Below are 22457 nucleotides of genomic sequence, written 5' to 3'. Positions count from 1 at the left end.
ATGCAGACAGTGAACAGGAAACAGTGTATCAATGCAGACAGCTTTGGGGCAGTTAACACTGCACCCTTTCCCTCCATTGGTAGTCACCTGGAAGTGAGGAGTCGACTGCAGCACACCAACTCCACCTGGTGGACAAGGCTTTTTTTCTTAATACATTTTTACCTGTGGCCCATGCCATTAAGATAACCATGTTATCCAGACAGTCAGTCCCCTGATGAAGATGTTGCTTGTTATAATACTGGTATAACTCGTTTTGTATGTAAATGAACAATTTCTCAAAATTGTCTCACAGCTGTGTGTGTGTGTGTGTGTGTGTGTGTGTGTGTGTGTGTGTGTGTGTGTGTGTGTGTGTGTGTGTGTGTGTGTGTGTGGTACTGGTTTTGGACCTTGTGTGTCCTGACTTGAGTATTGAGTGAACAATATTTTTCAAGGTTAAAGTGAATTGACAGTTAGTGAGTCTGAGTCAGTCTGAGTTCTGAATGAGTCTGGCAGACAGGCGTACCATGTTGAAATTTAGCTTCAAGCTTTAAGGACCCTTACATTCTTGTTTGGTCAGGGCCACTCATAAAGTAGTAGTAATAACAGGCAGAAACTTCTGATGTCAATAAAATGCACTTTGCTTCTGCACAGCAAACCCTAGCTGAGAGGTTTGTCTAGCCATGTCTGGTCATTACGAATGGTCAATTATGTAGAGATTGTAGGATGTATCGGCTTGGTACAGGACCAATGGGACCAACTGCCTTGGGATTCTCAGTTTACTAATGGTTTCTATACAGTATTCTGCGTCAGTAATTGGACTCTGAATCATTTTTATTCTTTTGGCTCTACACTCCAACAGGAGTACAACAGGCCACTTTTTGGCCCTGAAAAACTCCTAGTTGCTATGGCAGTATGTTTTTGGCTCATTGTGTTACTATGATGAAGTGCCATCCAATAAAGCGCCAGTCCTGTTACATGAACTGCCCTGGTCTGGCCGGTAGATTGTCCTGGTTGACTGACCGGTAGACCTCCCTCTCTCCCCTGCCTGTTCTGTCCTCAGCCCCCTACTAGCCCCTGCTCCTCCAGCCCAGCCCCAGCCCCTGCCCCTGCCCCTGCTCCTCCAGCCCAGCCCCAGCCCCAGCCCCAGTCCCAGCTCCTCCAGCCCAGCCCCAGCCCCTGCCCCTGCCCCTGCTCCTCCAGCCCAGCCCCAGCCCCAGCTCCTCCAGCCCAGCCCAGCCCCAGCCCCTGCTCCTCCAGCCTAGCCCCAGCTCCTGCTCCTCCAGCCCAGCCCCAGCCCCAGCTCCTCCAGCCCAGCCCCAGCCCCAGCTCCTCCAGCCCAGCCCCAGCCCCTGCTCCTCCAGCCCAGCCCCTGCCCCTGCTCCTCCAGCCCAGCCCCAGCCCCAGCTCCTCCAGCCCAGCCCCTGCCCTTGCTCCTCCAGCCCAGCCCCAGCCCCAGCTCCTCCAGCCTAGCCCCAGCTCCTGCTCCTCCAGCCCAGCCCCAGCCCCTGCCCCTTCAGCCCAACCCCAGCCCCAGCTCCTTCAGCCCACCCCCTGCCCTTGCTCCTCCAGCCCAGCCCCAGCCCTGCCCCTTCTGCCCAGCCCCTGCCCCTGCTCCTCCAGCCCAGCCCCATGCCCAGGCCGGTCCGTCTCAGTCAGGCTGCAGCGTTGCGGGAGCGATGCTCCAGTTCCCCTCCTGCCACATGGACGCACACATTAGTGGCATTAAGCGCTTGAGCGACGCTCCCCGGCTGGGTTCCCTGAAGAACGAGAGCAGCTGTGTGGGGTCCGGCCTCTGCGCTCTCTCTCCCACCCCTCCTTCTCTCTCTGCTCCCCCCTCCCGGCGGGTCCGCGGCGAGTCCAAGGGACTGGAGCTCTACAGCTGCAGCTAGCGCATTCCCAGGGACCAACCCTGCTTTGGACTAGACACTCGTGCACATGCGCACGCACACGCGCACACACACACACACACACACACACACACACACACACACACACACACACACACAGGCTTTTAACACCATTCAACAGAATTCTTATGACTTGAAACTTCTGAATTCCGTAAACATTTTTTATCAAGTGCCAAACATTTTGATAATCATGGATGGACATACAATAGAGCAAGTCAAAGTGCAAAATAGAGGAGTTTGGGTGGATAACAAGCTGAGATGTGCTGTTCATGTTAGGTAGGTATTTATTATTAAAAACTCTCTTTCTCTCTCACGTTCAACAATATACTCACAAGGACACGTTGTGATGCACTGTATGAATGAAACTGTCTGAATGTGTGTATTTTCCAGACTTTAGTATACATTTAGTATTTACAAGCTTTGTTACTCATTATGAAGCCACATCTCTCCCAATGTCCTAGCACTGACAGCATGGTAGGTAGCCTTCACTATTATTTCACATTTTAAAGGCCTGTCTAGAATTCTAACCTTGACCAGACACACACACACACACACACACACACACACACACAGTGAAGTATATAAACCCCTCAAGGGTTCACGAGAGTGAATACCAACAGAAGAATATTGCAGGGGATTTTGGCAAAAAAAATTGGGCCGCTACCCACACGTTTAGCTGTGTTACTCATTCAACGAATGCATGATCCTTACAAGTTGTACCTCGTTGTAAAGGTGACTAATCAGGCTTTCCAACGATATAAAATACAATACCAATTGGTATTATTAAAGGGGAGGAAGAATCGACTGAAATAACGTTTCCAAACTTTTTATGAGGGGTTTAGTACAGTTATGACTTCTTCTGCAGTGGCTGCGATGGCAGAGAGAGATGGCATTCCCTTTCATGAGACACCACACACACACACACACACACAGATGTTCTTCGTCCTCCGTTGTTTTTCTGAGCAGTCCTTCTGAGCAGACGGTGGGGGGGTCAGCGGAGGTCTGGTGTTGTCGTGGCACCGAGGGTGAAAACTACCGGGCACTCACAGGAGGCCGCCAGCATCCTCCCCTCCCCATACCTCTGAATTACCTGTCACCTTCCTCCCCTCCCCATACCTCTGAATTACCTGTCACCTTCCTCCCCTCCCCATACCTCTGAATTACCTGTCACACAGATTCGTGCCTCAATCTTCCGGGGCCCTATCTCTAAAGGAAAATGGTGCGTCCTGATTAAGTGTATCCCTCCCCCCTCTGCTCCCATCGCAAGCCGCCATTCAGTGCTCAGAGTGATGCCTGTGTTTTTCAAACACTTAATGGGGGCCACAGTCAATTCAGCCCCTGTATCAATCAGGAAATCAACATGTTTTTGTTCATTAAGTGTTGCTGTAACATACAGACCATCATCTCGTTGGCACACAGCTGCTTGCAGGGCTCTGAGGGAGGGACCCTCTAAAAAAGGGAATTGCCATTGGGGGGAGGAGAAGGAGGGAGTTGATAGGTTGAGGGAGGACAGAACGCCTTGAGTATAACACTCTGCTGCTCTCGACTGAGAGTGGCAAACCGCTGGGCATTGGTGGCGGGGTCACTTGAGTATAAATCATCAGGGGTCTGGCCCTGTTTCTCATCTTTCGCCCTGCCCCTGCACTCCTTGGCCCAATGGCCAGTTTTGTGACAATAGCGACACAAACCAGTCCTTCTCCTGCCCTGTCCTTGGCCCTGGCTCTGGGATTGCACTCCCAGCTTCCGTACCTGTGCAGCGGGGGCTTCATCTAGGTCTCGGTCTAAGCGGGTGAGGATAGACACCAGGTCCCTGTACTCCCCCTCCTCCCACTTTGGCTGGGACAATATCAGGCCCTGTTTTAGTCTGGGGGCTACTGCATTGACAAATGTCTGGATTAGTAGGGGCATATGCCTACCCGAAGTCCTATCCATGGTCTTCTCTGTGATGTCTGCTAGGCCACTGTTTCTCAAAAACGTGGTCCTGAATCTATCTTCAAACTCAGCAAGGTGTTCATTCTTTTTCTGTACACAAGCCATTATTGTTAGCCCAATCTGTCATTTGTCCTGGCTGTATGAGTAATCAATTTCTCTATCAATTTCCAGCCCTGGTCTAAATCTTGCCGGTCTGTGCCCAAACCCTTCTCTAATTCCCCCTTGAGCTCATCTCTCTCGCTGAGGTTTAGATGGTGACTGAGAACGGCCAGTGCATCATAGGGGTGAAGGGAGTAAATATCCCGTAGCTTGGCTAACTCATCCCACTCTTCCATACCTACGTCACGTGGGTGTTTCACTATCATGCACCAAAGCTCAATATCGTTGGGTTTTGCCGGTCGATGAGTGATCATGGCCATCTTGCCCTTGTTGTCTGAACTCTTGGTCTTAGTAGTTTTAGTAAAGAGGGGCCTGATAAAAAAATCCTCTGGCCCTGTGCTCTGCGCTACCCTGGGGGATATCTCCCCCTCCCCCTCTAGAATTTCACTGGGGGTGTCCACGTCCACGGGGATGGGGGTCGCTTCCCCCTCCCTTCACCACGCACCCTCATAAGACGTCACCCTCTCTTTATAGTACGCTATTCTTTCTGCCTTCTCCTCTAGCGTTCCCTCCAACCGTACAACTTGTCCCTGGAGGCTCTCTAGTTTCCCCTCTAGCAGCTTTCTCTCGGCCTCCCAGCTCTCTTCCAACCGCTTAACCCTATCTCTCTCAGTCTCCCACCTCTTTTGCTCATAGCGGGTGCTAAAAGCCCGAAGCAAATGCAGTGAAGCCACTGCCCACTGCAGCCTCTCATGAGAGTCTGGTCCAAATCTCTGGCTCTTCCCCCATACTCTCTTAATGTCATCCAACTGCCATACCCCTGGCAATTCTGTCCTTATCTCATACGTGGCAATAATTCCTTTATAAACCTGGTCCAGACACAATCTCTCAGTTAAAAACTGGTGTAATTCTGTGTACATTTGGGCGACTGACACTACTGGTGGCCCACCCACCAAATGGACAGGCTTAACATAGACACGGACATTCCGGCGAATGTTCTGTACTGGTCATACTAGACCTCACTGCAGCTTTCGACACAATAGACCATGGAATTTTGTTAGATAGACTTAGGGAGTGGGTTGGCATCTCGGGGAGCGCCTTAAACTGGTTCGCCTCCCACCTTAAAGAGAGAAGTTTCTCTATGGCTGTTGGTCCTTTCAAATCTGACCCCACACCCCTTCTGTGTGGTGTGCCACAGGGATCTGTGCTAGCGCCACTCCTCTCCGCACTATACATGCTCCCCCTAGGCCTCCTCATCAGCAAGTTCGGGGGTATCTCATCACTTCTACGCAGACGACATCCAACTCTACTTCTCCTTTAAACCAGACCAACTGGAGAAACTCACCACCCTACAACAGTGTTTGTCCACCATTGAGAGCTGGATGGGCAACAACTTTCTCCAACTCAATGCAGCCAAAACAGAAGTACTGATTGTAGCCACTGAAAACATTGCATCTAGAGTAGCCACGCACTTAGGGTCCCTTAAAGACAATGTTCGCCCCCATCTAAGAAACCTGGGTGCTATTTTTGATCAGCCCATGCATTTGGATAACAAACTTCAATTGGTCCAGAACGCGGCTGCCAGGCTTCTTCAAGAAATCATGCCACATCACCCCCATCCTAGCACTGGCTCCCGGTACAACTTAGAATTAATTCAAGTAAAGTACTTGTGTTCGCTTTCAGAGCCCTTCATGGCTAAGCCCCCGCCTACATCTCGGATCTCATCCACCCCTACTCATCCACCCGGTCACTAAGGTCCTCCGACCAGGAGCTCCTGGTCATGCCTAGGACCAGACTTCGAATAAAAGGGGACCGAGCGTTTGAGGTGACAGCCCCAAAACTTTGGAACGCCCTCCCCCTTGACCTGAGAGCCGCTCCTTCAGAACAAATTTTTAAGTGGCAACTAAAGACACATCTTTTTAGACAGGCCGGCAGTCAATTTTAGCCTTCTTTTGTTCCTGTTTATGTTCTGTTTATGTTGTCTCCTTTCTGTTAATCGTTGATGTTTCGAATTTGCACTTTTTTTTAAGTTTTACTTATTTACTTACTTACTTGGCGGCTGTCATGATTGCTTTGTCTTTAAGTATGGGTAATAATAACAGAACAACACAGCTGTGCACAGGCAAGGAAATGTCTCGATACAACTTCAGTTATGACCAATAGACAAATGGACTTATCCCACTATAGCTTGGCATACAAAGCATCAATTATCCATAAGCTTGTTGATTGATGATTATCTTTGCCTGATCCTTTTAGTGGATACCATTTGTTTTTACAAGGGACACCACAACAAAATATCACAATTCTCCATACACGGACACTGTAGTGTAGCCTATCCTGTTCAGCTTTATCACCAATTGTATTGACAAAGAAAGCACATTACCCACAAGCTGTCCTAGCTTGTTTCGCCTGATCTGTATAGGCTAGTACCATTCGTGTATACAAGAAATATCACAAAATATCAGTTCCCAACACCGGGTCCCTGCCTATTCTATCGGTTTTCAATCACTTGTACTGACAAAGACTAATCGCTAGATCACGGTACTGTATCTGTCGTCTAAATGACCACTTGTATTTGTCAACGTTAGCGCTAGAGTACCAGTATTCTGTTGTCTCTCAAATCTCAATTCCACACAATACTTATAGGATTAGCATTTAACCATAGAAACATAAAGTCTGCTCAACTTTACTCTTCATTTTACGTGTTGAATATTGTGTATCAAAGGTTCTTTTTCTTGGATCTGAGCGCCTGTTTTGAACTCACTTTTTAGTTGCTCTTTGGTGTAAGCACGGACTGGAGCCACCTGTCACCACAAAGCTCCTCTCCTCTCTCAGGAAAGGGGTAAAGGGGTGCACGTCTTTGTTTCGCTGTCAGCCGTCTTAATGTTACCACGATGTACCAGTTCAAAAGTTCAGTCGTTAGATCCGGGTCACGGACACCAATTGAAGAATCTTCTCGTCGGTAAGGATGGAATGGATCAATCTATTGAGGATTTTGTGATCTTAAATGCATTGTGTCATCTCTATAGATCGGGTGTGCAGCATACATTAATTGACAAGGAATGGAGATCCAACACGGGTCGTAATGATTACTCTAAAGATTTTATTAACCAACAGCAACTAGCTTCGTCAGCAGAGTACAAGCATTAGACAATCACACACTGGCCAAGGATGGTTTAAATACTCATTGTTTCACAGTTGTTACATCGTAATAATCAACACATCAGCCAGCCCTGGCGCCTCAGCTCATGCAAGACACCCAAGGTCGGTGCCCCTGGGAGTCAGATAAGCTCTTGCCGAATGCCAGCCAGTCTGCCTGATGCAGAGGCCATCTTCTAAACATGACAGACAAGAGCAGAACAGTGTGATCCTGTACTGAAACACAGATTATATTATAAAGAAATACCCCTAAGATCTAACACTCCCCTCCCCATTGGTCCACACCGGCTGACTAAATGAAGGAAGGAAACAGGCGGCCATTGTCACAGTGAAATGGGCTCATACTGTCATCTTGGGAAGCTGGTGAAATTGCATTTCTGCTTGAAGGCCAGGGTTTTTAGACAGAGGCGGTTGTTGTTATTCCGTTTTATTTTTTAAATATTTTTTTTCTTGCCATAGACCATGGATACAAAGGAGCCCCAGCAAGACTATTTCAGAATCCATAATAGTTTTGTACAACAACTGCTCAGGGGAGGGAGAGAGAAAGAAAATCTATTAACCGTGCTCTCTCACCAACAAGGCCTTCAGCTCAAGTACCAGAGTCCCGGTAAAAGGAGACTTGACCTCAGAGAGCTGTAACACAGCTGGGATGTCTTTGTGGTGAGAAATTAAAATGTTTCCTTCTGAATAGGCATCAGAGCTTGGTGCTCGGTGTGTTTTCCCCATTATCTTTTCTGGTATTGATTTTCATCCATCCAACTATCAAATCATCGGGAGTATTTTTTTCTTCTTTTTGTTTTCTTTTGCTTTTTTTTGTATTATGGAACTAGGAGCTGCACAGATATCACTCATGAAATCTTTACTTGTTTACTATTATTATGATGCAGTGCCCATTGTAAGTAATAGGATAGTGAAGCATTGTTCTTCTTTAGGCTCTAGTAAAAAAAATAATAATGTTAATGTAGAGATTCTCAACTTTTATTTGGTGCTATTTGGTTGCACATCGAAGAATGTTCACCATAATGAAGAAAGGGCTTAGGAGTGTAGAGCCAAAAGAAGAAAAAATGCTCAATGCAGGGCACAGATTGTATACAGGGCATGTATTATGATGTAGCTGTCAGTCAACCGTGCAAGGTAACCAACCTCCAGAAGGAAAGGTTTTCCCCTGGTGGTCCTTTTATGAAGGTAATCAAGGGTGCTTTGGTCGTTTTTCCCACCACTGCACACTAATCTAGGGCAAACAGGGACTGGCCATCAATGGCTTGGAGTGTGTGTGTGTGTGTGTGTGTGTGTGTGTGTGTGTGTGTGTGTGTGTGTGTGTGTGTGTGTGTTAAACATGACAGTGGGCTCTCTTGGCCTCAGATGGCAAGAAAGCAGGCTTTTCATGCCCTGCAGTCACAACAAATTAACAAATTAATAAGACATTTGGTGTTGGCCGTCGTTCCTCTTGACTACCCTGCTCTGTGCTGCATGAGGAGAGCAGTACTTGGCTCTCTCTCCTCTCCACACAGGTCTGGTAGAAAACAGAGATGTGCATCAGGTCATGGTGGTGCCTTGATAAAGCTTTCTCATACAAGTATCTGCTTTTTTGTTTCATTAATGGCTGCTTGAGAGGGGTTTTGATAAAAAAACACTTGACAGCCAAGGCCGTTTTTGTAAGCTTTGTGAACAAAATGGAAATTATTCATTTTTTCTATTCATTATCAGTGCTTATGAGTATCGGCTATTTCATTTGTGATAATTATCCCCTACAGAGAAATCGGGGACTGGGGATCTGCCTCCGTCTGTTGGTATGTCACATGCAATATCTCAGACACCACTGGGACAATTTTTAAGAACCTTGGGCGAATGATGCGTCTTACTGTAGAGATCTGACATTTACAAAATTACACTGATTGGTCAGTGATTGGTGGGAGTGGGATGCTATAGTAATAACACATTCCAAATATCTTCTGTCTCTTTGAGCTGTAGTCAGGACATGTGGTACGGCCGTATAAAGACCGCTTGCGTAAGTGATAATAGTAATGTAAATTATGGAAAACAATGGATCCATGCAAATATTTCACTTCATTGACATCAACCATAACGTTAGTCAGTATAGTCCATTAAGAAGACTTAAAATCAGTATAAATGTCCCTCGTCTACCTACTGTATATAATTATTACTTATTTTTAAAAATCCTGTTTTGTATCAATGCCCCTATCAAACAGTCCATTATCTGACATACTGTCCATAGACGGATATCACATTTTAATTTCTCTCGAAGGAGAAAAATATGACATTTGTCACCAATTAACACAAGTAGGGGCGCTACATGATTTGTGGGGGACAACTGTACACTTGTTTTGATTGTCAACAACTCAAATATGTTTTATGTTATACATCAGTCTTGATAATTCATTGATCCTTTGAAGAAAAGTCATGTTGAAATTATTTGGATAATTATTTGATAGTATCAATAATCATATCGATACGTGCAATTTAATGAATTATTTAAATAGTGGTGTTCCCCTCACACAACATGTTACATTCATGCATTTTTCATTTGATTAATTATTACTAATGCATTCCACAGTTTCGAGAGAGAGAGAGAGAGAGATTAGGCATCGTGATCATTTAGTCTGCCCTGGGGACGGGCTCCACAGTGTCACTGCTGCCCATATTCGGTGGCTGAGCAAGGAGGGCCAGGTGGTGGTGCCGAGCGCGGCACAGTCAAGCGTGGACACAGCGCATGCTGACATTTGCCTTCTCTGACTGCTGCAGGGAGAGGAAAAATCTGCTTTTCCATATGCTTGTGCTCGTTGTCCCCCCCCTCGCCACCTTGTCCCCCACACAACCCCTCCCCCGATCCCTGGCAGATGGCGCCCTGAACATTGTTTACCTTGAGTGGCGGTCCCAGATGCGGAGTGTGTCCATAGGCATCCCCGTTCCTCCCAGTTTCCCCATCCCTCTCCTTAGCCGAGGAAGGAGTCGGTCGGAATTCTAGATGGCACATACAGTGCCCTTTACAATTATTGGCACCCCTGGTAAAGATGAGTAACATTTTATTTTATTTTTTTTGGTGAATTAGCTTCATGTCACACTGAAAGAAAATTACATCCAACCTTTAATTTAAATCAATTTAATCATTTAATACTTTATACAACCTCAATGAGAATACAGAGCAAGGAATCTGAGACCATTCCTCTTTACAGAATCTCTCCAGATCATCCAGGGTCCTAGGTCCTTGTGCACTCTCTTCTTCAGCTCAGCCCACAGGTTTTCAATGGGCTTTAGGTCAGGGGACTGAGATGGACATGGCCGAAGCTTGATTTTGTGTTCAGTGAACAATTTTTGTGTTGATTTGGACGTACGTTTTGGAAGATCCAATGACGATCCAGTTTTAGTTTCATGACAGAGGCAGCCAGATTCAGATTAAAAATGTCCTGGTATTTCATGGAGTTCATGATGCCACATACCCTAACAAGGTTCCCAGGGCCTTTGGAGTGCATTGCCTATTGTTTTCTTTGTGACAACTGTACCCACTGCAATAACTTTTTCCTGCGTCATTCCACACATTTATTGCACACATTTTTATAGATTTTTTTAATGGATTGGAATGTTACTATTTCCTAATTGTAATGTCTGGTCTAAATTTAATGTGACTAGCTGCCATGGAAATATGTTGAATACTTATTTCCTCCACTGTAACTATACACACCCATCTATTCACACATTCTCAATGACATACCAATACCAAACAACGTCATTATCTCTTTAGTTTTTTCCCTTTTTTATTTTGTTTATTTAATTCTAGCTTGTCCCACTTGGTTAGTCTGTGTAGGAGCACTCATTCCCTTATCTACATTTGTGTGTGTGTGTGTGTGTGTGTGCGTGTGTGTGTGTGTGCGTGCGTGCACGTGTGTGTGGGTGTGGAGACATATGGACCCGTCCCTGATGGCTGTTTAGCCCCAGACAGACAGGCCTCCAGATGTTTCCAGAGTGGAGGGGCCAGATGCTTTTGGCACCACTGGGGTGGAGTGCCACTGTCGTTAGTTCGCCGTCCCTGAGCTGAATCCCCATCCCCTCCCTTTACTCCCAGACACAGTTACATCAGCACAGCAGCACAGTCAAGAACATCCACACCTGCCCTCATTGTGGAGGACTTACTCGTCAATAATAAACGATTTATTGCGATATGTAGGATTGCTAAGTTATCTTGTGTTGGGAGACTGGGAGATCTAAAGGACAGATGGTTGTTAAGGATGAAGTGGTTTTTCAAAGCAGTGCTGGGTAGTACAGTACAGCTTACGTACAGTTGATTTTTTTATTGATTCGTCCTTCATGTATCCATGTAAGTCCCATTGATCGACGATTAATGTCTTTTTGAAGGGAACCTGTGCCTTACAGTGCCTACCTCCTAGACAGCTCAGGTAGCTTCTGTAAACTTATTCATAAACCTCAGAGTCACAACCTTTGGTGGAATAAAAAGGCATTGAAATCATTTTTCATTTTTATTTCTATTTTTCAAAAGAAAAGTTAAAGGCCTTCAACGTGTAAGGACTCTCAATTGGTTCAAGAGGAAAGCCAACATATATTTCAACTGTGACAGTTTGGAGCTGCTGGGGGAAGAGAAGAAAACATGATGTTTTGTCCATGTCTGGTTGTTGGATGAATAGACTGTTCACTGGGTTTGAATGACTCACAGTTTAACTGTATAAGAGGTCATGTTTGTGCGTGTATGCTTTCTATACCTTGCGAGGATAGTAAGGTTGGGGTAAAGGATTGTACCGTAGTTGTCACTATGGCCTTGGGGGTAGAGTCCTCCTGTTTCTTACTCACACCTTGGCCGTGAATGAGGGGCACAGTTATGTTGACCTTATTGACTAAAGGGCTCTGCACACAGCGTGCGATTTCTGTTGCGCGTCAACATTCCATTTTGAAGTTTGAATGGAAGTCTATGAGAACATTGCATTTCAACACACACGGCCCCGATTTTAATCGCACGGCGAAAATTCGATTCCATTCATTTTGAATGGGACAAAGCACACGGCGTGCGAGTTTTGTCGCACTGTCAAATTTGTGCTTTGTCCCATTCAAAATGAGTCAGCTCGCTTCTTGATTGGCTACATTCCATTCCACGTCACAATCGGACTCGGGACTTTCCACATACAAGAGTACTTGATTAAACATTATTTACGATCGTCGGCCCCGACCATTTTCTGAGCATATTGTCGGGAGAAATGTACTCTTAACACACCTCACACCACAGGATAATCTTGTAGGATAATCTTTAGAGCCATCCGATAATTGGGCGTTTGCTGCTCTTGGTTGGAAGGGGGGAAATCGGGCCCAAATCCGCCAGATTATCTTTATGTGTGTACCAGGCTTTACTATACAAGTTTGACAAAAGGGACTTGGTGAGCTAGTCACAGAGCTCGGTTGATGTATTGCCAATCCTAGCAGGTCAATTAATTTATCCAGCCAATGTTATTTCTCAGGCTAGCTGGCCATCTTCTGCACCACTGGACTGTGTGCTAACCCGGGAATGCCATTGCATGTTTGTAAAGGTGCAACACAGGATTGTTAGGGCATTTAGCTCATGTTTGAATGGTGAAAATCACTGGTGGTCCCGGGTTCGGATTTCATGTTATTTACAGGGAACTATGTGTGTAAAGGGCTAATGATTCTGTTCACTATAATGCCACATATCGATTTGGACCACCTGAGATTCAGAAATGTCTTCTATTAGAAGGGTACTGATTAGGGCTGTTACGATTATTCGACGTCGTCGACGTCACCGACTACGTCAATACGTCGGTTAGCGTAATATGCGTCGGTTAGTCGTAAATAAACAAAAAAATTTTTTTTTTTCCTTTATTTTACCAGGCGAGACAATTAAGTGTATGAGTGAAAAATGGATAGCTACTAGCTAATGTTACACAAGCAATGTAGCTCACCACAGTTCGTATGTCTTGTCTTCTGGTGTTAGTAACGTTAGCTATGTAGCTGGCTAGCTACGGTAGCCTATTGTCATTGTGGTGCGAGCACCTACTGTACGTTATCTAGCTCGTAGCTCGCATGCTACGTTAGCATCAATTTAGCTAATCATAACATAGCAGCGAGAGTAACGTTAGCTAGCTATGTGTTGTGGTGATGGACAGACTTCTAAATGGCCATGTTGGCATTCAAGTTGGCTAAACATAGCAGTGAGGTGGAGACAAATACGTATTTTTTTTATTTATTTTTTTACAGTACAAAAATTATCGTTAGACTTATCGATAAATTAGTCGTTAGACTAATCGAATAATCGATAAAATAATCGCTAGATTAATCGTTAGAAAAATAGTCGTTTGGGACAGCACTAGTACTGATTAACAGTTTGTGTATGTGTGTGAGAGAGAGAGATGGGGAGACAAAACGCAGTACAGCAAAAATACCAATCAGGGACATAGCAAGGTGGTGTGTTCATTCCTAGTTAGGCAGCTTCCTCTCTACCAGAGCATGAAAGACGGGTTAAATAGTGTGTCTGTGTGTGCGAGAGAGTGAGTTGTGTGTGTGGGTGGGGGTGGTGGGGAGGGGGGGGGGGGGGTTGTGGGCCAGTTGTCACCCCCCCCCCCTCTCGATTCTCAACATCCTTCGGTCCTCTCACTTGCTTTGTTCATTAGTGCCTAATATGACGGAACGCCACTCGTCTTCCTCAACAAAGAGCACCGATGACAACGGCTTGACAGGCAGGACGGACTGTTAATTGTTTACTGCTTGTATCGTCCCAGGACCTGTTCGCTTGTTTAACGCCCTCTGTACAGTGCGGGAGTTCTGTACGTGATGAAGTTCACGTATGTTCTTTTTGCCCTGTGTTGTTTTTTAGTTACTGTCTTTCCCAATGCGTCGACTAGCACCTTGCTTTTAGTTTTTGGGCCTCATTCTAAGATAGCAACCCCATGTCAAGAAACTAGGTCCCCTGACTTCTGATCTCTGCTTCACCCAGCATTAGGGTTTTTTTTTCTCGCACAGGGCGACCCACCTCTTAGGAGGCCTTCCTAACTGCGATCGCTCACTTTTTGTCAATGGGGGCTGGTCGATTCTGACTCCATCTTGCCTAGTCAATCAGTGTTAGCCTATTATGTCAGTGTTAGCCACTGGCCTAGCCTGAGCTGTGGCGGTCAGGGCAGGGCAGGAGGAACAGCTGGGGATGAGAGCGTCTCTGCCCTCCCTAGCCAGCGGAAACTTCTCCAGCTGTCATCTGTTCACTCCCAGATGACCCTGCTCTCCTTCCAGCTGCCGCCCGCCGCCGCTGCAGCGCACAGTTCACAGTTAACCCACTCCCCCCCCCACAATGCCAACACTCTCCCCGGTGGGCGCTGGGACAGGGAAACAGGCCTCCTGATGCAGCCCAGCTCAACCTGGCTCCCCCCGAACGTACTGTTTAGAGTCTGGTCGCTGGAGACTGATACAGGCCCTAAACACCTTAGCCGTTGTGTTTTTCTCTGTGGACCTCAAAAGAACGAGGCACATGTGTGCATCAGCCGTTTAACCTTTTGCAAAAATGGTAATAGTTGTAGATATACTCAAATGGGGTTTATCCGTCTTTTCTTTTTCTTTCTTTTTCTTTTTCTTTTTTGTGGATAATAAAGTTGTTTTTCTTTTTTTAACATGGGTAGTACACATTCTTCAGCAAATTGAGTTTACAAATAAAAAAATAAGTCCTCCACTACATACTATATTGATGCGTATGTTGTTGTTTTCCCCATAGGAACAACATCTAAGATCATCAAGCTGAGAGAGGAGCCTCTGGACTACGCTGACCCTCCACGGGGGAAAAGCCCGGTCAACAACAGCACACTGGTCCCTGTCAAAGGCATCAATAACCTTGGCAACACCTGCTTCTTCAATGCTGTCATGCAGGTACAGTAAATGGCATTATGGGATATATATTTATATACGTATATATATATCAAATAAATGGATAAACATTTAACAAGATAGTAGACCCTGATTTTTTTATTATTACTGCATCTGTATTCAACTGTTATCCTGGCCGATACGGCGTGTGAGATCGCAGTGTAAAATGTTTGCAAACACATTTTGCCTCTATTTACAGTGAATTCACACCGCTTGGATTATGAACAATTCAGCATGTTTCAGCCTAAACTCATAACTACTGCAGATATATGAAACATTTAATAAGATAATAGATAATGGATAAAAAGACATAGATAGAAGTGTTAATGTTCAATCATAACTGCTGCAAAACATGAAGGTTTTTAACCTTACCCTAACCCTTAGTTTTAAATATTTTTTGAGTTTGGGCCTGTTTGATTTCTTCAGGGAGTTTGTTCCAGGAGCATGCAGCAGCGTGACTGAAAGCTACAATATGTTTTGTTTTCACTCTTGGAATGATTAGCTGGTTAGTCTCAGCTGACCTTAGGGGCCTTGCTGGAATATAGGGTGGGAGGAGATGTGTATATTTTGGTCCAAGACCATTTCGTGATTTGTATGCAATTAGGTGTACTTTGAATTCAATTCTCTGAGAGACTGGTAGCCAGTGTAGAGATCTCAGGATTGGTGTAATGTGTTCAAACTTATTTGCTTTTGTTAGGACCCTAGCAGCGTTTTGGATGAGTTGCAATTTCCGAACAGCTCCTTTAGATAGGCCTGTTAGTAGAGGTCTTGTTTGGACATGAAACCTCTCATTCTTGTTATGTTTTTCAGGTGATAGTAGGCTGATTTAAGGCCGGTACACACATAAATATAATCTTAGCGCTCCGCCACTAATGTGAAAAATCCTGGAGGAAACACTGAATCTTCTCTGAAAATGGTCGGGGCCGACAATCGTAAATATTAAACGTGTTCAATATTTACAACCAAATATCCTCCCGACAACTCCTGAGCAGGGTTGCTCCATTAAGAACCTACGGGCCGTTTCAGTGCTATGTAGGGGGCGAAAGCCTAATTGAAAGTCATCAAAGAGATCATTTAGGGCTAGTAAAGGCTTGATAACTGCAGTTTTCCGGGTTTCAGGAAAAAATCCTGATGAAAGGGAAGTTCATTTGTATTAGTTTGCTTACCACACAGCAAAATATGTTTTTTAAAAAGCTTGTTGGCAGGACATCAAGAGCACAGGTTGATGGTTTAGTGGTTGTTATGTCAGCTGTCTTTGGGACTGTTAATGGAGACATGTTTTTCATGCCTGACACAGGAGTTAATCACTTGTCTAATGGCTTCAATTTTATTGTTAAAAAAAGGATGCATTCAGAAAAGCTGCCCTACTGTCGGTCTCTTTTTGTTAAAACAGTCGAGCATTTGCATCTAATGGAACAAATGACCTTCTCTTTAAGGCTTCAGAAAGAGTTGGGGGAAAAACGATGGGGAAAATGGTGCGATTATTTAGCCAATGAAGATGGTGATTCTTTGTACTGATTGTACGTTTATATGCTGTATTTGCTGACCCCATGACCTTGTGTATGTATGTTTTTTCTTTTTCTGCTGTTGATGTTTGTTGTCCATAAAATGTGGGGGGGGAAAAAAGTATAAAAAAAAAAAAAAAGGATGCAAACTAATTGCATTTACTGGCCGAGAGAAATTCCTGAGCAATGGGTTTGACAGACTAGCAAATCCTCCATGTCCTCCCATAAGTAGGCTACATTCAGATGGGCACTATATTCTCCACACGCACACACGCGCACACACACACACACACACACACACACACACACACACTCTTCCCTTACTCCCCACACTCACACACAGACACGGTTCTTATACAAGGGCAATTCCATGGTAACAGAATGATGCTTTGGGGCGGAGGGTGTTTTCCGCCGTTTTGTTAATCACCTTTGAGGGCAAACCCATGATTGAAACCAAAGCTAGCATCTCTCTCTCTCACTCTCTCTCTCTCTCTCTCTCTCTCTCTCTCTCTCTCTCTCTCTCTCTCTCTCTCTCTCTCTCTACTATCCAGTATCCTTGGTTATTGTCTCCTCTAAAATTGCCATCTTGCTGGTGAAGAACCATCATTGAGAAAGAGCCTTGTGTGTGTGTATGCTCACAATGCTAGCTCCTCGTTGCCAGTATGTGACAACACAAATGTCCTCTGAAAGGGAAGAAAGAGGATGCTCTGCAGTAATCTGATGGGACAATAGCGGCACACAGTGCTCTGGGCCATCTCCTCACCTGAAATGTTTTTTTTTCTTTCTTTTCGATTCATTTGAAAGCCTTTTTTTATTTTTTTGTTGCCATAATGATCTTCTGTGCTGTGTGCACAGGTTCCTCGGGAAACTCAGATGGCTTGCTGTTTCACTCATCATCATGAAAATGAGTCTTTTTGTTTTCTTTTTTTCTTTTTTGTGAAGGGATTCCTAGATGTCTTCATATGAATGCAGAGCCACAGTGTGTTTCACAGACTGTACGATATAGGTCCATTGTGCTTTTCTAATCTATCTGTTTTCTCTGTTCATGACTCTGACCTGTCTTATCCTCCCACATAGCCAGGTGAATGATGAAATAGTATGTTAGATATATTGAGCTATTCTGCCCTGTCTGTCCACAAGTTAAAAATAATGTGGATTCATGCATATATGGATTTTTTTTTTTTTTTTTTTTTTGGGTGAAGAATCTGTCCCAGACACACATGCTGAACGACCTCATTCAGGATGTGAAGGAGAAGGGCCACAAACTGAAGATCTGCCCCCCTGCTGAGGCCAACCTGGTACAGTCCACTCTCAATAACCTCTCCCACTCTCACAGGGTAGTCCAAACCTGGTACAGTCCACTCTCAATACCCCCCCTCCCACATGGTAGTCCAGTCCTCATAATCTTTGAAGAACACTCAGAACGATTTAGTTCACCATTCATTATCAATATGATTGAATCACTGTCTCTATGCATGATTCTTTTATTTGTAAGAAATGCACGCAAGTCCAACCCCTCAGTCACCTATGTGGTGTAATAACAACCCCCCCCCTTCCCCTTCATCACCTATGGTGCAGCCCTTAAATCTTCTCTATGGGGATACTGCATTGGATGAAAAAAAATAAGTATTTTGTTGCTTATATGTTTTCAATTGCGTAACGGTAACCTGTTTTCTTTTTTCCTCTGCTTGTCTTTGGTCTGCCTCCAGGGGGCGCTGACGGTGACCCTGCCCAGCCCGGAGCCCCTGACCTCAGCCATGTTCCTCTTCCTCCATAGTATGAAGGAGGGGGGCAAGGGTCCTGTCAACCCCAAGATCCTCTTCAACCAGCTCTGTCAGAAGTAAGACATACACACACACACACGTACACACACACAACTCTCTCATCAGGACATCGTTCAGGGACTCCTGAAACACAACACAACACGACACCAATAATCGGCACAAAATGGCTCTTAAGCTCCATGCTGCGATCAAACCAGCGTAGCGTTCTCCCTTCTCACGCTCCTCATTCCCTCTGCACCACCTGTGTCGTGATAGAAGACACATCAGGGTTAACTGGCGGTTACAGCGGATGTATGTGAGTGACGGATTGTGTGTGTGTGTGTGGGGCGTTGCATCAAGGTACAACGCTTGAACATGGTTGGTCGGTTGGTTAGGTCTCTCTGTGATGTGATGAGCGGTCGGGTGGGTCGAGGGTGAACATACGGCTGGTTTGGCCCAGGTTGTGTGGCTCCTGCGCGCGGGCAGGCAGGCAGGCAGGACCAGGTGGACCCAGATTGGACCAGTGTGGAATGCCTTGGTCCTGAACTAGGCGGTTGGTATGATTGGTTGGTTGGCTCTGTGATGGCGGGGAATGGTTGGGTGGCTGTCAGCCGGCTGGGTGTCTCTCTGGTGCGGCTAGGACGTGTGCCCAGGTACCCTGCCTTTCATCAGCTGTGTGTGTGTGTGTGTGTGTGTGTGTGTGTGTGTGTGTGTGTGTGTGTGTGTGTGTGTGTGTGTGTGTGTGTGTGTGTGTGTGTGTGTGTGTGTGTGTGTGTGTGTGTGTGTGTGTGTGTGTGTGTGTGTGTGTGTGTGTGTGTGTGTGTGTGTGTGTGTGTGTGTGTGTGTGTGTGTGTGTGTGTGTGTGTGTGTGTGTGTGTGTGTGTGTGTGTGTGTGTGTGTGTGTGTGTGTGTGTGTGTGTGTGTGTGTGTGTGTGTGTGTGTGTGTGTGTGTGTGTGTGTGTGTGTGTGTGTGTGTGTGTGTGTGTGTGTGTGTGTGTGTGTGTGTGTGTGTGTGTGTGTGCGAGCGTGTGCGAGCGTGTGCGAGCGTGTGTGCAAGCAAGCGTGTGTACGTGCATGCAGCCACCTCACCTGGCACCAACTCAGCCTGTAGCGCACATGCACTCATTGGTGCGTTCACACAGGCAGCATGCATGCACACACACACACACACACCTCATTTCACACACAGACACATATAGGTCACTCTCATTAACTCATTGACTGCCAAAGACGCCAATTGGCGTCTTATAGAATAGTAACGTTGACTGCCAAAGACGCCAATTGGCGTCTTATAGAAAAAAGAAAAAAAAATCGCGGGGATCGCGTTATTGACATGTTCTACACCTAGCGAGTGAATTTCAGACTTGGGTGTAATGTATTTCGGTCCCAGATGGGGGCAGTAGTTCGATAAAAGCCTGGAGAAGGAAGTGGCTTGCTGTGGGTTGTAGTAATGGCGAAACGGATCAGGGTATGTGCCAAACGCGGCGCGGAGCATTGCGGCGCGGAGCATTGCGGCGCGGAGCATTGCGCGACTCTTCAAACAGTTCAGAGTCGGATGATACAGAAAAAGTGCAGAAAAAAATAAAAAAAATAAAAGTTCTGCAGAAAAAGCTCGTTTTCTCTGTTTATTGGTCAAAATCAGGTGTTTTTGCTGAAACCACCCTATGTTCTACGGCCGATTTCTAAACACTCAAAGAGGCTAGAAACAAACTTTCTTTTTCTGATGAAAGAAGAGAGTCTAAAGTTTTGGTAGATATGTTCAATGTTTATGTAGTCCGAAAAGTCAATATTTGGTGGGTCTTCAAAGTTCAGCGAAAATGCCCCAAAAGTCTGGCAGTGTGGAGCTCTCTGCTCTGAACATGGCTGGCAGTCAAAGAGTTAAGGATGTAATGTATTATTTTATCAATTCAGATGGAGCTTCTGCAAAACCAACATGTTCTTTATTGTTCTGTGTTCCTCTTCGTAGAAGTGTGAAACGTGTACGTCATAATTCTTGTGTATATGTAGAGCGATAGTCGCTTGCGCTCCATAATTGCTGCTGGCTTTGATTTCCCCAACTGTCTCCATTTATTGGAGCATGAGATGAAGATGTTGATGCAGTGCTTGGGGAGGTGTTGAGGCAGTGGTCCACGTCAGATGGGGGGTGACTGGGTATTTCAGCTGCAGAAACCCTTGGTTTTTAGTCGTCCCTGTGGAAGAAACCTTTCAGAACCCGTTTGAGTTCGGAATTTCACCTGTTGGTCCTCATGGGTCCTTTTTTACACAGAATTGCCCACAAGCGACCAATGACAATCACTCCGCATACACATATACTAACCACCCACCTCACACACATGATGTCACCTCCCAACCCAGTCATACATTGTGACTGCTACACTGCTATAGTCTTTCCCTCCCACCTACACGTGGTCTGTATGGCTCCTGTATCTGCTGCTGGAGCTGTCATGGTCAAAGAGCTCCTGTAAATGGGAGAGGCGTTCTTTCCTGTTTGTGAAAGTTCTCTCCAACATTTTGACCTGGCTCTCCCTCTAAGGATGTGCGCTCGTGTCTGTTTGTGTGTCTCTGTGTGTGTGTGTGTGTGTGTGTGTGTGTGTGCGTGTGTGTGTGCGTGTGTGCGTCCTTGACCCTCTCCCTCTCTGGGTGTGTTTGTGATAACAGGCTGGTGAAAGGGCCCCAATGTGAAGCAGTTAGCATGTTTGTGTGTGTGTGTGTGTGTGTGTGTGTGTGTGTGTGTGTGTGAGAGAGAGAGAGAGAGTGTGCGCGTGTGTCCGTGTGTTTGTGTTCATCCTTAACCAGCTGGGCTCCTCCAGCCCAGGCCGTGTCTCCATGCCAAGCCACAGCGCCAGCTGGACGGGTCTGCTTCGGACCAGCGCCAGGTCCAGTGGTTTGGACAGTCGGCACCACACACTGTTTCTGGTGCCAGTTAGAGTCTCAGCTTGTACCCAGACCTGATCACTCCCCAGTGGGGGAGGGGAACTACAGTATAGGCTTCCTCTGGTGGATGAGAAAATAGAATAGAACAGTACTTTATTGTCCATCCGAAGATGACTTCACACCTCAACCATAGACAATGAACTCTTACAGGGGTATTTCTTTCTGTGCCTTCAGGAACAAGTTGAAATGCTGCATAAAGAGGTCATGCATGTGCACATACATACATACATACATACATACATACATACATACATACATACATACATACATACATATACACACACACACACACATGCACACACACACAAATGAAAGCGTCCTCACACATACTTCCTCTCATCCATACAAATGTGTGTACAAATTCACACACTCACACACACACACACACACACACACACACACATACACACACTGTCCATTCGTCACTGAGGGAGAAAAGCAGAGGACAACAATTAACCACATCTAGCGGTGTGGTGTACACGACAGAAAGGCAGCATGCCAGCCACACAAAGACACACACACTGGTCTGTCTGCCTGCCTGCCTCTTTACACGTGTTCTCTCTCTCTCTCTCTCTCTCTCTCTCTCTCTCTCTCTCTCTCTCTCTCTCTCTCTCTCTCTCTCTCTCTCTCTCTCTCTCTCTCTCTCTCTCTCTCTCTCTCTCTCTCTCTCTCTCTCTCTCTCTCTCTCTCTCTCTCTCTCTCTCTCTCTCTCTCTCTGCTCTGCTCTGCTCGCCCCGAAGAAAAGGAAGCGCTTATAATTCTCACTAGGTTGCATTCAGCTGGTCTCACAACGGAGGGCCATGGGGGAGGCTATATCTATTCAAACCCCTTAATAACATTGTCTCATGCCGGATGTTTATGCTTTTGTCTGCCCTGGGCAGTTTTTTTCAGTGTGAAATTCTAATTCAAATGTCTATGCTCACCCAAAAACAACATCGGAAGACAACAGGCGGCAATCAACAACAGTGTGACTACTGTATGTGGCCTGGCGTTGGTGAGACATGGCCTTTATTGAAAAGGCGTTTGCCATAGAGTCCTTAGGATGACTTTGTTAAGTGTCACAAAAGAGAAGGGTATGTCACGTAAACGTTAACACGTTGGCCAATCGACCGGCGGCTTTTGTTGGGGAAATATATTGTATATCCTCTGCTTACTAGTGACTAGCCTGTGTGTTCAATATGACAAGTGTACCATTTTCTGTATGTGTGTATTTTGCACATTGTGGGGCTGTGTTTTGTGTTTGTCTGTTTTATTGACTTATACTGTGTGAGTGTGTGAGTGTGAGTGTGTGAGTG

At 45.8% G+C, this 22457-nt stretch overlaps 1 protein-coding gene across 1 annotated transcript in view; it reads left to right on the top strand.

Moving 5' to 3' along the window:
- Positions 1–22457, top strand: part of usp45 (ubiquitin specific peptidase 45) — a 40644-nt gene that overhangs the window by 6564 nt on the left and 11623 nt on the right. Inside the window, exons 6-8 of the mRNA XM_080540106.1 lie at positions 14812–14963; positions 17668–17763; positions 18175–18305. Of these exons, the coding sequence (XP_080396232.1) occupies positions 14812–14963; positions 17668–17763; positions 18175–18305 (379 nt within the window). The remainder of the gene's footprint in view (positions 1–14811; positions 14964–17667; positions 17764–18174; positions 18306–22457) is intronic.

The sequence above is a fragment of the Nansenia antarctica genome (assembly GCF_963989245.1).
Source record: "Nansenia antarctica genome assembly, chromosome: 10".
NCBI classification, from domain to species: Eukaryota; Metazoa; Chordata; class Actinopteri; order Argentiniformes; family Microstomatidae; genus Nansenia; species Nansenia antarctica.
Note: the sequence above shows the minus strand (reverse complement) of the source record. Positions and strands in the feature narration are given on the sequence as shown.